Source organism: Neoarius graeffei, chromosome 13 (genome assembly GCF_027579695.1).
Source record: "Neoarius graeffei isolate fNeoGra1 chromosome 13, fNeoGra1.pri, whole genome shotgun sequence".
Classification (NCBI taxonomy): domain Eukaryota; kingdom Metazoa; phylum Chordata; class Actinopteri; order Siluriformes; family Ariidae; genus Neoarius; species Neoarius graeffei.
Window position 1 is genome coordinate 28,036,582 of NC_083581.1, and position 18,306 is coordinate 28,054,887.

The 18,306-nt window shown below is 43.4% G+C and overlaps 1 protein-coding gene across 3 annotated transcripts in view; it reads left to right on the plus strand.

The window, feature by feature from the left end:
• Window positions 1-18,306, plus strand: part of pkig (protein kinase (cAMP-dependent, catalytic) inhibitor gamma) — a 70,325-nt gene that overhangs the window by 35,966 nt on the left and 16,053 nt on the right. For all 3 annotated transcript variants that reach the window (XM_060936763.1, XM_060936765.1, XM_060936764.1), the window contains exon 2: window positions 17,090-17,268. In XM_060936763.1, coding sequence (XP_060792746.1) covers window positions 17,118-17,268 — 151 coding nt within the window. In that variant the 5' untranslated portion in view covers window positions 17,090-17,117. The remainder of the gene's footprint in view (window positions 1-17,089; window positions 17,269-18,306) is intronic.

Genomic DNA, 18,306 nt, shown 5'->3' on the forward strand with positions numbered 1-18,306 from the left:
GGTTTTAGGTGCTTTTTGGCTGGTTTTGAACATATTTTGGGGTGGAAAACGTTACAGTATTTGGCAACACTGAGCATCTGCTTGGGCGGAAGCCTTCTGCGGCAGTTACATTTTGACACGCGAGCAATGTTTCACCATAAAAATTCCGTAATTTCCATCTGTTTTCCGCGATCACAGAAAATCATTGGCCCTATGAGAGTGAGACAGTGAGAGAGCTACCACCCCCCAAAAAAAGAAAAAAATCTTAACGGATTTACACGATTTGGAAAAATGACTTTTTCAGAACCGAAAAAATAACAGAGCTTCCGGCTCAATGGTATTATTTTGAGAAATAAAACAATCTTTGGATATACATTTGTTCATTTTTGCATACATATTACTCATTCTCTGCAGTGGTCTGAATTATTTGTTATTAAATAGTTAATGTAAGTAAGTAAATGTTAATAAGTCAAATTTACTACTTTAAAAAACATTTTTAAAAAATCGTGGGTGTATCGAATCGTGGGTCAAAAATCGCGATACGAATCGAATCGTGAGTTGGGTGTATCGTTACAGCCCTACTCCACACAAAACTTGGTCGTTGTTTTGTCACATTTTTTGCTGACGACTTGGTAATTAGGCCAAATTAGTAATTAGACTTTCCCAGGCCTCTCACTTGAATTTTATCTCCTCTTTCATTTCTCATCCTATTCCAGTTCTGATCGATGTTTTGGGTAGATCTTCCCTCGGGGAACAAAAATTAGTCCTTTGTTGGTTTTTATAATAATTAAGATGACCAACAGAAATCTGTAGTATGCATATGTATTCACCCCCTTTCGTATGAAACCCCTAAATAAGAGCTGGTCCAACCAATTCACTTTATAAGTCACATAATTAGTTGATTTAAGATCCACTTGTGTGCAATCAAAGTGTCACATGATGTCTGTATAAATCAACCTGTTCTGGAAGGACCCTGACTCTGCAACACTACTAAGCAATCAACATGAGAACCAAGGAGCCTCCAAACAGGTCAGAGACAAAATTATGAAGTATGGATCAGGGTTGGGTTATAAAAAATATCCTAGACTTTGAATATCCCAGGGAGCACCATTAAATCCATTATAGCAAAATGGAAATTATACGTCACCACTACAAACCTGACAAGAGAAGGCTGCCCACCAAAATTCACAGACCGGGCAAGGAGGGCATTAATCAGAGATGCAACAAAGACACCAAAGATAACACTGAAGGAGCTGCAAAGATCCACAGCGGAGATGGGAGTATCTGTCCATAGGACCACTTTAAGCCGTACACTCCACAGAGCGGGGCTTTATGGAAAACTGGCCAGAAAAAAGGTCATTGCTTAAGAAAACCCGTTTAGAGTTTGAACAGCATGTGGCAGACTCCCCAAACACATGGAAGAAGATTCTCTGGTCAAATGAGACTAAAATCGATCTTTTTGGCCATCATGGGAAACACCATGTGTGGCGCAAACCCAACACCCTGAGAACACCATTCCTACAGTGAAGCATGGTGGTGGCAGCATCATGCTGTGGGGATATTTTTCATCTGCAAGGACAGGAAAGCTGGTGAGGACTGAAGGAAAAATGGATGGCACTAAATACAGGGCAATTCTGGAGGAAAACCTATTTGAGTTGGCCAGAGGTTTGAGACGGGGATGAAGGTTCACGTTCCAGCAGGACAATGACCCTAAACATACTGCTAAAGCTACACTGGAGTGGTTTAAAGGGAAACATTTAAATGTCTTGGAATGGCCTAATCAAAGCCCAGACCTCAATCCAATGGAGCACTTGCATGTGACGTCACAGCCGATCCAGATTGTGACAGACGCCATCGTGTCGGTCAAACGCCATATTCCGCCTTCTACTTCTGCTTTTATTTCTATCTTTTCTTCTGGAAAACCCTACTATATACAATTCTACTACAACGGCTGCGGCTACAAGCTCTCCCTACCTGTGCACGTTTTTTATGTTTTTTGTGTGTATTTTTGCGTGTTGTTCGTCTGTACTGGACTTCAATATCCACTACAACCGTATGGACTTACTGGACATTGGTTTCCAGCAGAAAATGACGGTTTGTAGCGATTTCCATCGCATGCACAACATTCCAGACGAGAGAAAAAAAAAAATCCGGACGAGATAGTGAGACCAGCGGGGTCTCCGTGGATTGTTATTGGAAGCAAAGCTAAGGAGGCGGCGCCGGGAGCAAAAGCGAGGCTGCAGGCAGAGCCGGCCTGTTGACTAAGCTCAGAAAACAGCCACTCAAACCTCCACTGCTAAGCCTCTACCTCTCCAACGCCAGGTAAACAAGACGGACGATTTGAAATTACAGCTGGAATTACCTTATTCTATTCTATAATCGGCTGGTCAGTGCTATACTCCAATACTTAAGTGACTTACCCATCCAGTGAGGATCATTTTCTTGTTTACAAGATGCCACATCTGAGTCGCTGACAAATCCTGAATTTCTGTAAAGAAAACTGTCCAGAGATTTATAGGCACGCAGTGCTTCACCACTGAACAGCGAGGGAAAGTTGATGAGGTAATTATACACGTCCAGGTATTCTGCTGGCAGTTCAATATCCACTGACACGGTCGTGAAAACTCCGTCCGGAAAGCCATAAGGGTCACACATCTGTAGATCGTTTATTTTAGACATACATCTAGTTATCTGTTCATTAGAAAAATGAGCCGTGTAGTCCGTCGGTTGAAATTGATCCATTCTGTACACGAGTGCAGCAGTATTCAGCTGTGCTGTTGACCGACAAGATGGCGGCTGTGTACTTTCCGGTCACGTGACTGCAAGATCTCTATTGAGAATCTGTGGTATAACCTGAAGATTGCTGTACACCAACGCAACCCATCTAACTTGAAGGAGTTGGAGCAGTTTTACCTTGAGGAATGGGCAAAAATCCCAGTGGCTAAATGTGCTAAGCTAATAGAGACATACCCCAAGAGACTTGCAGCAAAAGGTGGCTCTACAAAGTATTGACTTTGGGAGTGAATACCTATGCACATTCCAGATTTCTGTTTTTCCATCTTAATTATTGTTTGCATCACACAAAAAAATCACCTTTAAAGTGGTAGGCATGTTGTGTAAATCAAATGGTGCTAACCCTCCAAAAATCCATTTGAATTCCAGCTTGTAATGCGATGAAACAGGACAAACACCAAGGGGGATGACCACTTTTGCAAGACATTGTACACTGAAATTGTACATTGAAATGAAACATTTGGACATAAACATCGCTGGTCACATTTCCCCTAAATCAAAAGGGGCCGTATAGACGATTCTTGGAGACGGCGCAGAACACATTCACTTTTGGTGAGTCCATTTCATGCTGAACTCTGGCACTGGGATTTTCTTCGCCCCCAAATGCGAACATTATGCTTGTTGACTTTGCCATTCATCTGAAATGTGGCCTCGTTGCTGAAAACGAAACGTTCATCGAACTCATCTCTTTCAAGTTTCTCTTGCATATCAACACAGAATTGTTTGCGCTTTTGCTCGTCATCTGCCTTTAAGGCCTGAACGACCTGCAACTTGCAGGGTTTCATTCGCAAATATTTCCTCAGGACACGCCAAACTGTCTGGAGGAATCGGGGTCTCCAGGCCTGCTTTTCTTATAGGAGAACTGAAGTCATTTTAAACTTGTTTTATTTCTTAATTAGCGTGTTATTCAATTACGTTTTCGGTTTTAGTAACCTTATATCGTGACTTGTATTGGCAACTAATTGCAGTTAAATATTATCGGCTTTTAGCCGTGTTGAATTTAGTTTGTTTGGTCCACGGCAGGCGCCGCTTATCCGCGCGATCTTCACGAGACTTGTGAGAGACTTCAAAATGTGAAGTGTCAGCCAGGTGTCAGTGCTGCCATTTTTAAAACTGTTTTCCAAACGAAGTCTTGCACAAAAACGAGTTTAAATGATGCCTCCTTTTTTCAAACTTTCCTGGTTACTATCGAAACAAAACTTCCGGCTTGATTTACGTCAGCATTCAAAAGAAGGCGGCGCGCGTCTTTTGACAACGTTGGCAGATGTTGATCACTTTGATTTCCGCTGTACGTTTTACTTCCGTCCTATGATAGCCTGGGCCCGCCCATCCTAAGCGTGACGCAACACGAGGGCCTGTTGCGAGCTTAGTCTGGCCAGGCAAGCTATCTACAACTCTTCCAAGCTCCCGAAAAATCGGGAACCAATCAACTTTGAGCATCTCCAACGGCCCTGGGTAGAGGCGTGTTCAAGGCACTGACGTAGTAGAACTGCGACCGGAAGCCATAGATTGTTTACAGAATCTATGCCGGAAGCGCTTCATTCACGCTTCCGCATCTATTACGCATAGATGCTGTATTGAAAGCATTCAACGGGAAGTTCTCATTGAAAACGGAGCAAAGAGCAGCCCTGGAGGTATTTATTGAAAGGAAGGACGTTTTCGCCTTGCTCCCGACCGGCTTCGGTAAGAGTTTAATCTACCAGTTAGCCCCGTCGCGTCGCATACGTCAGAGGAAAGAGTGATGTGATTGGTTTAAGCTTCGTCACAGCCTTTTCTGGCTTCGACCAGTAGCAAACTGAGGCATTTCAGGGAGGCGGGTCAACCACGGGCTCTGGGAAACGGTTGGGCTTAATATCTTGGCCAGACCAATAGCTCGGAGAGCTTTGAAGTCGCGTTAGCCAGGCTAGTCCTATGATGTCTCGACAAATCTCGTTTACGGCCATTGCTTTGACATACGGACTGATCTATTACAGAGCATATTTCAAACACTCATAACTTGCTATAGCAGTGACAAAATGGCGATCAAAAATGCATTCCTATATTTAATAAAATGAGAGAAATAATAGAATTTTGATAATTGATAAATTTGCCTTCGGTTCTCCTTTAAGGACTTCTTGGGGCTTCAAGAGTTTTTCACGAACCGTCTCGACCGTCTCTTCCGATGCTGGTGGTGGTCGTCCAGATCCTTGTGCCCTGCACAGACTACCTTCATCTTAGAACGTTTTACGCCACGTCCAAATCTGCTTTGCAGTTGTTGCATTTGTGGAAAATTCTCTCATAAATGCACGCTGCGCAGTCTTGTTTGAGCGTACTCTAACACACAAAACGCCTTTTCTTTTCCAGTGAATGGCATTCCTGTACCTGAAAAGATAAAAACATATATACTGTACAATTTTGACCTGTTTCCACACAGGCTGTTAAAATTTGAGGTCAATTGAACAAGAACTGGCAAAGTTATTAGATTGTCAAATGATATATCAGATTTTTTTGAAACACCCTATATATCTTTCTTGAATCTGCGATAAGTCTAGGTCACAACCGGCCGTACGTGCTCCTACGGCCGGTCTACGTGCAAGAAACGCACGGAGGGCGCGCGTGTGACGTGCTGATTTTTGAGCCGTAGACTGGCCGCAGACCGGCCGCAGAGGTTCTTTGTCATGTCAAACGAACTCTTACGTTTTTTTCAGGTTGCAAGACGTGCGTCTTTCTCCACGAACAAAAAAAACGCAGCGATTTGGGAAACGCCAAAAATCGCACGGCCAAAAAAATCGTACGTCCGGTTGTGACCTAGGCCATAAGTAATTGTTAGTTTAATAAGTCCTTTTATTTTTTTTGTCCGAATGGAATGAAGGCCTCGCTGAAATGTTATGCGCTCCACTGTGCAGCTCTTTAATCATGGCAGAATCGAACACTAAACCCATCACTGCTTTTCTCTTTTCTTTGCAGTTCAATCAAATCAGTTTAGTGTTTGTGCTACAGTGGAAAGTAATCAAGTCCTGATGGTGGGGGGAAAAAAAAAATTTGTGTCGAGATGCATCTTTTAACAAGATGGAAAAGCAGTAAACCGTCTGCTTCATTAACTTGAGCATGGTGTTGCATAATGGCTTGTTTTTCTCTCTCATAGCGGAGGACGGCACTCGTGCTGTCTTTGTGAGTGACGTGCTGATGCGCTCTGATTCTTCAAGGCCATTAAGGTGCTCTTGTAGCAAGTCGACTGTACAAAACCGGTTGAATCGTGAATCATTGAAATGGGAACGGCACAGTGGTGCCATAGCCTGTAAAAAAAAATAAAAAATCATGGACAAAAGCCTCTGTGATGTCACTCCAGGTTTCCGAAGAGCGGGCCTGAAGCTGGAATAAGGACGCTACGGGCCTCGGCATCTTGGCAGCGCCTGACTCCGCCTAACTCGGGGGATAGTGGAGCCCGGCTGCTGGAATTACTGAGTTTCACGTGACGTCACATCCGCCTCATGAGTTATTCAAAACTTTAGCTGGTGGTCTACCAAAGCTCAGTTGACAAAGCGTTTGTACGGAGAATGTGCATTGCTCGCATGAAAAATACCTTACGCTTGCGTCGTTTTAGGTTGTTCGATTCGATCAAACCGTGAAACTGATGAGTTTCTTCAGGGTTCCGCGTGAATTAATAAAAAAGGGTGACGAACACAGAGTTTCACAAAAAGACGTCGTGAAAGGTGGTTTTTGAACCTCTCTGTGAAATCGAAGGGAGGCGAGTCGAAGCATGCTCGAGTGATCACTTGGTGAAAGGTTTGTCTCTCCCTCTCAGCGATGTCCTTAGTGTTTTCCAAGTACTTTTCTTGCTATGTGTCGTTATTTTACGGTACTTTTTTTAGTCACGAAGTGCTAAAGTCCCCAGCTGTTTCTTTGTTTCCTCCTCACAAAGTCCATACGCATGAAGGTCGCGACAAAATTCTTCCCCAGCCGTACAGTTACAATGCGCCGTGATCACTTCTCCGTCTTGTTTAACTAAGATCCAGGTCTTTAAAGGGGTTTCTGATGATCTTTGTGAATGATTTACCTGAGAGATAAGAACCAACACAAGTGAGAATCAAGAGAACTGTTGGTTGTTTACACTTCAACTTGCAGCGCTTCGTTGTAAAGACGTGAACGAAAAGCTTAAAAAAAAAACTTAAATGGACAAAATCAATCCAGGATTCATTCAGCAGTGACTTGATAGCGAGGTCCTTTACCCAGCCACATACAAAAAAAAGTCGTAAGCCTCCATACTCTTCCACGCTTTCATCTGTTTTGCGGTGTAGAAGGACGTCTGCAACACCAGATAGTTCGAGATGTCGGGGAACTCGACTGAAGGGTAGTTTTTGAGATCGTATGATAAATCCTTCTTTCCCAGACTGTAGGGGTCGATTCCATTGCACATGGCAACCTTCTGAATAGATCTAAAGCCAGCAGTGGCTTCTAGATTACGAGCGTACTCTGATAAGTTATCGCTAGTTGTTTGCACTATGGCAGCCGTTTTGGGTCGCTAGACCACCAGCTGTTTCACCGGAAGTGAAAACGCTAAGAAAAGTCACGTGACTGAAACCCAGCAATAGTATGGCTGGAACACGTCTACTAACCTCGACACTAACAAGCTAGCCAACAAGCTACTGGCTGCTCCTTAAATATAGACCATAACCTCAGTGGCTGGTTTGCAAAAAAAAAAAAATCACCGGGTGTGTAACCATCGAATAGCACATTTGATCAAGGAGTGTCGGGGAGGGTTCTATTTATTTATTTATTTATTTATTTATTTAGTCGCTCGATCAGTTAAATTGTTAATTTACTGAAGGCAAGACCCTGATAAACTTCATCGGCAGCGACTACGTCAAAAATATTGAAAGGTAAGCAGTACAATATAATAAAGCAAATTAAAGTCACTTCCAGGTGTAGTAGTGTGTAAAAGTCATTTGCATGGAAAAGCTCTTTGGTGAAAATGGACAAGGATTCATAAATTTATTTTCCGAGGTAAATTCTGAGGTAATGCCAGCTAGCAGCTAACAAGATGACACAAACCCAGCTGTCACTCAAATCGGCCCCGCCCCAGTTATGCATAAATGTATGGCTCAGTATAATTTAAAGGAACAGTCCACCGTACTTCCATAATGAAATATGCTCTTATCTGAATTGAGACGAGCTGCTCCGTACCTCTCCGAGCTTTGCGCGACCTCCCAGTCAGTCAGACGCAGTCAGACGCGCTGTCACTCCTGTTAGCAATGTAGCTAGGCTCAGTATGGCCAATGGTATTTTTTGGGGCTGTAGTTAGATGCGACCAAACTCTTCCGCGTTTTTCCTGTTTACATAGGTTTATATGACCAGTGATATGAAACAAGTTCAGTTACACAAATTGAAATGTAGCGATTTTCTATGCTATGGAAAGTCCGCACTATAATCAGGGTTTTTTCTAGAAAAATTTAGTATGAGGGCGCTCACCATGGCGAGGGAGCGAAGCGGGGGGGGGGAGATGGTGCCGGTTGTCTGTCCCCCCCGCCGTGCAAAGCCTTTGAAAAATGCTCCAATGGGACATTCTGAGGCTATCTGAGAGGGAAATTGTAACAAATTGTCTGTCAACATTGAAAAAGAAAGAAGTAATCTTCTTCTGCCCCGGACAGTCTTTGGCTTTCTTCCGTTTCATGCCGCAGGATGACATCTTTAAATGCCCAAGTGTCAACAAAAACAACTCGCGAACTACTACTGTCAAAAGCTCCCGCGCCGGTGGGTGAAAGGTCATTCAGTCTTGAGAAATCTCGCTCGACAAGTCAGCTGACCTTGTATGTAACCCATGTCAAATCTCGTGAGAGCAGCCGCGACAAGTAAACAACTAAACAACATGGCGCCTCAGTCTGAAAAACGCCAATTCGGGTTGTTTTTGCACCGTCTGGCGGTGTATCTACTATGATTTGCAATATTTTTGGAGCAATTATAACGTATTTGATGATCAGACACATTGTCACGTAGTGTTGCTGGGATGTTTTCACGGAGTCGGTAAGGGGGCGCACGCCGAGAGTAAGAGGGCGCCGCGCCCCTGTTCCCCCGTTTAGACAAAAGCCTGATAATGACAGGCGTACTAACACCTTCTGCACGCTTCGGCAGCGCATTGATACGGAGCTCAGATATCAATGCGCTGCCGAAGCGCGCAGAAGGTGTTAGTATGCCTGTCATTATAGTGCGGACTTTCCATAGCATAGAAAATCGCTACGTTTCAATTTGTGTAACTGAACTTGTTTCATATCACTGGTCATATAAACCTATGTAAACAGGAAAAACGCGGAAGAGTTTGGTCGCATCTAACTACAGCCCCAAAAAATACCATTGGCCATACTGAGCCTAGCTACATTGCTAACAGGAGTGACAGCGCGTCTGACTGCGTCTGACTGACTGGGAGGTCGCGCAAAGCTCGGAGAGGTACGGAGCAGCTCGTCTCAATTCAGATAAGAGCATATTTCATTATGGAAGTACGGTGGACTGTTCCTTTAAACTGGTGAAATATATATAAAAATTCACCCTCCTTCATGACAACTGTACGGGGGAAACTAGCTTTAGAGACCGAAACCGTTTTTTGTAGCAGGCTGTAAATTGTCATATCAGGTCAAACTTTTCAATTCAATCCAAACTGCTCTCATTGAATTACAATTGAATGCTGAACAACATATACTTTTTACAGAATTTAAATGTGTTTGTCCGTTCTTGAGGTATTCCAAATCAAAGATTGAAAAAAACGGCGTAATTTTTAGAAAACTGGCGTAATATTCTGTCTGAGGATCACATGGTCCAAAATGGGCCTCGTTAACCAATGAGATCAAAGGATTATTTTTTCCTTAATAACTTTTTCTATTTTTCAAGATATTGACATGGAAATTGGCAGGCACATAGATGGTTGTATACCGAATACAAAGTTTTAAAGTGCATATCACAGGTAAATTCAGGAGCAAGATCAATGTAATTCTCCTATTTAATATTAAACTTTGGTCAAATATCTGTCACATTTTGCATTTTGTGCAATTTTTTTTTACCTTGCGGAATACCAGAAAAATTCGGTTGAAATCAAGCCATTTGAGGCGAATTGGTCTGCCTCTGAAAAAACTTGGCATTTGGATTTCCCAGGAAACACTGATTTTCGTGATGTCGCGTGCGGGACGCCTCCTTCTGAATCCTACGTCAACACTGGTTTGTTTGAGAAAACGACCTGGTGGTTTTCTGCAAGTTTCTTCAACGTTATCACGTAATTATTAAAATGGTTAACATATGTATCATAGGAGGGTGTAGCAACACCAATCTTGATGGGATTAGTACTCATCGTTTCCCAAAAGACCGGACAATGAGAGAGAAATGGGAGCGCTTGGTCTACACAGGCTGTGCACTGAAACCGTGCAAAGCTCGCGCAGCCTGCTGGCGCTTCCGCAGGTGACGTCACGAATCTGGCTCCAGACTCCCTCGGGATTTTTCCAGACACGTTTTGTTATTTTATTTTTTTTCGGCTGTAGACAGACGGCCTTGTGCAAAATTACCCTTCTGGATGAGTGTGTAAAGGGACGTACTTTCAGATTAAAAAATAAATGAAATTGGTCCAGAGTATGCACTTTAAAAAATATTTAATTAGCATTAATTATACTAATTAGGTTTAAAAAAAAAAACCATTAAGTCTGTACACACAGTAAAAAAAGTAATAAAAGATTTATTTCTAATACCCTCTTTGTGCTTTGTGTTTCTCAAAAGTAGGGCCTGCTAGTGTTTTATAGGAAAGAATCAGCAGAAAATCACTAATGTGTACCAAATGTTTCTCACTGAGGGCCAAAAATTGACCATGTCCTTTCTAGCAGAAGCCTATGGTATACTGGCACAAATGATGTCTAATATATACCTGTAAAGTGGTGTAGTGGTTAGCGCTGTCGCCTCACAGCAAGAAGGTCCGGGTTCGAGCCCCGTGGCCAGCGAGGGCCTTTCTGTGCTGAGTTTGTATGTTCTCGCCGTGTCCGCATGGGTTTCCTCCGGGTGCTCCGGTTTCCCCCACAGTCCAAAGACATGCAGGTTAGGTTAACTGGTGACTCTAAATTGACCGTAGGTGTGAATGTGAGTGTGAATGGTTGTCTGTGTCTATGGTGGGGTTTACATTAGACCGTATCAGCGGATCATCAGATTAACGTTTTTTAAAACGATTTACGTGCACACAGCAACGCCAATACACGATTCGCGTGCACACAGCAACGCCAATACACGGATACGCTCGGCTCCGCAGGCATCCTGCGCTCCAAATCACTCCGCCCTGAACAGCGAGTGCCCTCTGGAGGGTGCGCACTCCGGCCCTGCGCAGCTCACAGAGCGCGCGAGTGAAGCACACGAGCAGTGATTTGGGACTGAGCCGCTGTGTGTGATCCCAGTGCATATCGGCATGCGCGTCACTTACCACTTGCAAGTGGAAGGATGGCAAGCCTAAAGACAATCATAACTACACAATGGGCAGTATTTGCATCAGTATTTGCAGTATTTTCATACTTTTATACTCTTTAATGAAAGGTGATACAAGGCGGAAGTCCGCGCCGTTTTTCAGCAGTCGCGTCACATGACCAACGCCAGCGAATCAGGAAGGTGGATGTCACAGTGACGTTGTCCAATGACGACGCCAGCTAGAGCTCAACACAGCGTATCCGTGTATTCTCAATGTTTACACAGCACCGGACCAGACACGATCTGGATTGAATACGTGGACCCTGGCGGATTCCCGTTTCCCGGCGTTTCCAGGCGTTTTAATGTAAACGGACAGTGCATCCGCGAAGAAAACGAGACAGATACGGTCTAATGTAAACTTGGCCTATGTGTCAGCCCTGTGATGACCTGGCGACTTGTCCAGGGTGTACCCCGCCTTTCGCCTGTAGTCAGCTGGGATAGGCTCCAGCTTGCCTGCGACCCTGTAGAACAGGATAAAGCGGCTAGAGATGATATGAGATATTTTTCCTGATTACTTCAATAAGTTGCCTATAGCTTTTTATGTAATGGACTCTTTGTATGAGATAACGAGGCCTACGGACACTACAAGTGAGTTAATTGTCCTGCATTTTGTAATTCAGCAAGACATTCCAAGTACTATATAGACGTATTGTGTTGTTACTAAAGACCCTTCATAGTTATTGTACTGAGCTCATTGTACGTCTCAGCACTGTGTACATAGAGGGGCCTACGGACACTACGGAGATTTGTCATTTTGACATACCATTTTGACTCGTAGATGAGAAATTCATTATAAACTAGATATTAAATGCAAATTTGACATCATGAGCTTTGATAAATTTGACAGAAAATATCTCATTAGTAAATCCGTCGTACTGCAGACGTTTCACGCGCGGTCCAACAAGATGTATATTTTGCAACAAAATGGTGTACTTCAGCCTGAAAGATGAAGAAATATGATACGCTAGCACAAACAGTGCATCCAGTCAGTTGAGATCATATTATATTACAATACAGATGTACAACTTTCCTCATTTTGAAAAAAATGAGACAAAAAAAAATCCATGAAATTGTAGCAATTTTGACCCACGTTCATTGCCGTCGAATTTTTATTATTGCAGATATGTGTGCGGTTTTCGACATCTGACGGTCCTTGCGGTACTTTATCTGAAAACACTCAAACACTGCAGTTATTCTGTTTCTATAATTCTGAAATGTGTGCATAACATGAAATGAAATGGCTCCCATTAGTGATTTTCTGCTGAATAGAAATGATTTGTATTTCAGTTAATATTCATAGCTTTCAAGGCGAACCTCGGAAAAACTGCGTGAGCCACATCCAATAAACAATTCCAGTTAATCTAATTGAAATTGACACTCGCGTTTCTGACTTCCGGTTTTTAAAAATCGCATTCCGACCACTAAGATCTCAATATTCTTCATCAAAACAACTACAGTTATATTCTAAACTAGTTATTTATTTACATGAATCAGTTTGATTTGAAAAAAAAAGTAGGTAAAGCTATGAAAACTCGCTTCAAAGTCTCCCGTGAATCATAACATCAAAACTAGCAGACAGAAAATTTTGCTGAATTTCATCAGAAACGGTGAGAGCGAGAGAACATCCCGATTAAAAGTTATCTGATTTGATTATTCATGAGTAATCCAGTTGGAAACCGATCAGAAGAGAGACCGCTTTCCTGTGACTCAAAAAGCACCGGCAGTTTCCTGACGGCCCGCGAGCAGAGAGTGAACTCTGTTATACCGACTTCAACCTGCCGTTATTCCCAGACGAGATCAATTTCTTTGGAAAGCAGAGATTATAAGCTTTTTAATGCTGGTATTCAAGATAGAAAATATTCAAGAGTTGAGCAGTGACCGATTTGGAAACTTAGATGAGCGTCTGCATGCACAGTTTTCACAGCACGGCCAGCGAGCGTCTGATACGCCTACTGTAAATATTTGGGGGTCTCTGGGAATTGACTCGCTTTTTGAGCCGGCCTCAAGTGGCCATTCGAGCAACTGCAGATTTTAGCACTTCCACATTGGCTTCATTTTTCAGGACCTGAGGTTGCCGCTTGGGTGGTGCAGTGGTTAGCATTGTCGCCTCACAGCAAGAAGGTTCTGGGGTCGGACCCTGCGGACGACTGGGACCTTTCTGTGCGGAGTTTGTATGTTCCTTCTATAGTTCAAAGATGATTCAGGTTGGGTCAACTGGCTACTCTGAGTTGCCTGTTGGTTGTTAGTCCTGTGACAGGTTGGCGATGTCAGACCGCCTCTTTCTTGAAGTCAGCTGGGATTGGCTCCAGCCCACCCATGACCCTGACTGATGAGCGGTATAGGTGTGGTCAGAAGTTTGCATACAGTGACATGAATGCCATCTTGGATATGAATGTCATGGCAATATTTGGGCTTTCAGTAATTTCTCTGAACTGTTCTTTTTCTGTGGCAGAATGATTGTACAGCATACGTGGTTTAAAAAACAAAACAACAAAAAAACCCTAGAATTTGGTGCAGAGTTTTCTTTGGGTTTTCGGAAATCAACACAAGGTCAAAAATATGCATACAGTACACCTAATATTTGGGTAAAATGTCTGTTCACAAGATTCACTTTGACCAAACATTTTTGTTTACCATGAACAAGCTTCTGGCAGAATTCTGGCTGGATATTTCATGACTCATGGTAGAATTGGTAGTGTTCAATTATTATTATTTTTTTTCTGAGCACGGTCCATATATTTTCAATAGGGTTGAAGTCAGGGTTTGTTTTAAGCTTAATGTTAGCCTGCTTTATCCTCCACAACCAGCTCTGATGCGTGTTTGGGTTCATTGTCCTGTTGTGACTCCCAAACATGTTCAAGTTTCCAATGGTTTGAGGTTATGCTAAAGAATTCTGAGCTAGTCCGCTTTCTTCATTATTCCATCCATTTTGTGCAATGAACCAGTTCCACTGGCAGCAAAACAGCCCCAGAGCATGATGATCCTACCACCACCAGCAGCTGGTACAGTGTTCCTCTGTACATGGTGGTCATTGTGGCCAAACAAGTCAATCTTTGTCTCATCTGACCATACAGTTATCCTCCAGAAGGCTTTTTCTTTGTCCGTGTGGTCAGCTTGAAACTTTAGTTAAGCTTGAAGGTGTCAATTTTGGAGCAGGGGGTTATTTCTTGGAGAGCAGCCTCTTAGTCCATGGTGATCTGAACTGTAGACAGTGATCCATCAGCTTCCAGTTCATGGCAGGGCTGTGCCACGGTGGTTCCCAGGTTGTTCCTGACCATCCAGACCAATTTCCTTTCAGCTGAGGGTGACAGTTTGGGTTTTCTTGAAGTAAAGTGGCTTGGCAAAGTGACTACACCTCACAATAACTTGGATACAATTGTTTGAACTGATCTTGGGATCTGCAGTTGTTTAGAAATGGCTCTAAGAGACATTCCAGATTTGTGTACATCTGCGATCCTCTTTGTCAGATCTGCACTGAGCTCCTTGGACTTTCCCATTTTACTGTGTTGGTTAATCCAATGAGTGCTGTAAACAAACCCTTTTTATGAAGGCACAGAGAAGCTACCAGCTGTAGTCGATCATGATCACTAACAGGAAGTTAAGAGACCTCGGCCTTGGCAAGATAAGAGGCATTTTGGAAGTTTCAGCACCTCTGAATTAATAATCTAAGTGAGTGTATGTATACATTTGACTCTGTGTTGATTTCAGAAAACCCAAAGAAAATTGTGCACCGAATTTTTGTGGGGTTTTTATTTATTTATTTATTTATTTAAAGATGTATGCTGTACATTCTGCCAGAGAAAAAGAACAGTTCAGAGAAATTACTGAAAGCCCAAATATTGCCATGACATTCATATCCAAGATGACTTTCATGTCACTGTGTGTAAACTTCTGACCACAACTGTAGATCATGGATGTCAGAAATGGATTAGGAGCCCCGTAACAGCAATGACGGTTAGTAGAAGACCTGTGATTGGACGGTTATTATATCGTAGTATGAAATACTGAAAAGACTGAAATGTAATGGACAAGCACATTAAGGAAAGAAAGCAGCTGAGGAAATTGCATTTTGAGATGGATTGCAAGACGAATCCAGCAGTTCATTAAATTGCTTTCAAATTCATACCCTCCCGTCTGACAGAAGAGCATCCGCCGCCCCCCTTTAAAAATGTATTTGCTTATTTATTTTTGTGAAGAGATCTGTAGCGAAGAGGCCAAGAGATCATAATTAGCCGTGTTCATTGGGTGGTTAGGATGAAATTACTCTCGGCCCGGTCATTCAGTGCAACACCGCTGTAATGACCTATAATTTTTGGGTATGTTACTCACGTCTAAATCCAAAATGCTTTCTGAATTTGAATTAATGGAAACTCCCTGGCCACTTTATTAGAAATACTATAATAATTCTTAGCAGGACTCCATTTTGCTTACCTTTTGATTCCATAAGATGTCGGAAACCTTCCTTTAAGATTCTGGTTTATGTTGGCGTGATTGCATCACATCCCACAGGTGAGCTACTGGATCCAGATGTGGTCACTGGGGAGGCCTTTGGAGTATACCGAAATCATTATCATGTTTATGGACCAAATTTGTGACATGCTGGTAGTATAATGCATGACTGGTATTCAGGAACCCAATGTCTCATCTCATTATCTGTAGCCGCTTTATCCTGTTCTACAGGGTTGCAGGCAAGCTGGAGCCTATCCCAGCTGACTACGGGCGAAAGGCGGGGTACACCCTGGACAAGTCGCCAGGTCATCACAGGGCTGACACATAGACACAGACAACCATTCACACTCACATTCACACCTACGGTCAATTTAGAGTCACCAGTTAACCTAACCTGCATGTCTTTGGACTGTGGGGGAAACCGGAGCACCCGGAGGAAACCCACGCGGACACGGGGAGAACATGCAAACTCCGCACAGAAAGGCCCTCGCCGGCCATGGGGCTCGAACCCGGACCTTCTTGCTATGAGGCGACAGCGCTAACCACTACACCACCATGCCGCCGGAACCCAATGTGCACGAAGTTAACTTTCCCCTACACACCTCACGATTTGCTGTGTTATGTTATGCGTTGGGCGGCACGGTGGTGTAGTGGTTAGCGCTGTCGCCTCACAGCAAGAAGGTCCGGGTTCGAGCCCCATGGCCGGCGAGGGCCTTTCTGTGCGGAGTTTGCATGTTCTCCCCGTGTCCGCGTGGGTTTCCTCCGGGTGCTCCGGTTTCCCCCACAGTCCAAAGACATGCAGGTTAGGTTAACTGGTGACTCTAAATTGACCGTAGGTGTGAATGTGAGTGTGAATGGTTGTCTGTGTCTATGTGTCAGCCCTGTGATGACCTGGCGACTTGTCCAGGGTGTACCCCGCCTTTCGCCCGTAGCCAGCTGGGATAGGCTCCAGCTTGCCTGCGACCCTGTAGAACAGGATAAAGCGGCTAGAGATAATGAGATGAGATGTTATGCGTTCTGAGATGCTTTTCGGCTCACCGTGGTTGTAAAGAGTGCTTATTTGAGTTACTGTAGCCTTTGGGTTGGTTTGAACCAGTCTGCCCCTTTCTCCTCTGATCTCTTTCATTAGCAATGCACAGACCTGGTTGTTTTTTGTTTTTCGCACTGCTCTGGGTAAGATCCAGCTCGTGTAGCACTAATGATCATGGCATGGTTGTTGCCAAGTCACTGATATTTAATGTAGATATTAACTGAAGTACTGGATCTGTATTCACATGATTGTGTATTACACTGATGCCATGTGATTGGCCGATTTAGCCAACTGCAGGAATGTGGTGCATGTGTGAAAGTAAACAGTACTCATTGGGGTGTTTTTTTTGTTTGTTTTTTTAATTTTGATATTTTGTAGGTGGAATGAGAAGACAGGTCATGGGCAGATGATGGACGTTGAGTCATCATACTCGGAATTCATTAATTGTGATCGCACGGGCCGCAGGAACGCAGTGCCGGACATTAAGGGAGACGGGACCGAGGTGGGGACCAGCGAACTGACCAAAGACATGGCTCAGATGGACCTGAAGGAAGGAGGTTGGTGTGTGTGTGTGTGTGTGTGAGTGTAAAGTGTGCTTTGTGTTGTAGCCCAGGTACAAAGGGTCAAGCTGACATCATCTGACAGCAGCACTTCTTGTCTTTTATATATTGCAGGCCCTCAGGTAGGTATGTGTGTGTGTTGTGCCTGATGATTCGAGTGGCGTTAATAATCCAATTACAAATCAAATGACTTGATCCTTGTTGAAGGATGATGTTTTAACAGCCGACTCAGAAGAAAGCCTTTAGTCAGTGCGAGTGCTCCGATTCCCACCTCCCCCCCCATAAAGGTCAGACGGACTCGTCAGTGTGTCTTAAACCAAAATAGTAGCTGAATAGATGTTGTCACAGCGATCACGCATAGCTCTGTCATCAGCACTTGAAACAATTCCCACTTCCCTTAACCACTTCCTCCCTGTGTGGGAACGTTTCCACTCAGGTCACTGATGAAGTGCGGAACAGCAGCCTGTATATACTGCACTCTTTCTTTTCATTTGTCACCGAGTTTTTATGCCTCCGCCACCGTAAGGTGCAGCAGGGATGAGAGTTTTCCGCTTTTCGGTGGATTTCCGCTTTTTCTGAGTAAAAAGCAACCTTTTTATATTATGCCAAATCCGTTGAGAATTTTTTTAAATTAATTTCGGGGGGTTGGGGTATGTTCCTTCATGCTGTTCAAACTTTATTAACTCCAACGATGTTTACACATTATTTGTAAGTCGCCATCTTTAGTCTCGTTTAAATCTCGTTGAATGTGATGTAAAAGTCGTGTTATCTACATTGCTTTTGGTCAAAACATCGATGTCGAGACCATAATAGCCAATCAAAACAGTTTTTACAAAGACACCCACATCCGCTTTCTTTTATCAAAACTTACACGTTCGTGAGCTGCATATCAAAAATACTTTCCTCTAATCGGCGTTTTTTCTCAAGACGCCGAATACTATTGACAAGCGAGATGAAGCGAAGGTACGTGAAATTGATGCTGGTATTAAAACAAGTTTAGCAAAGCAAGAGAGGAGTGTGAGAGAGAGCCAGGTT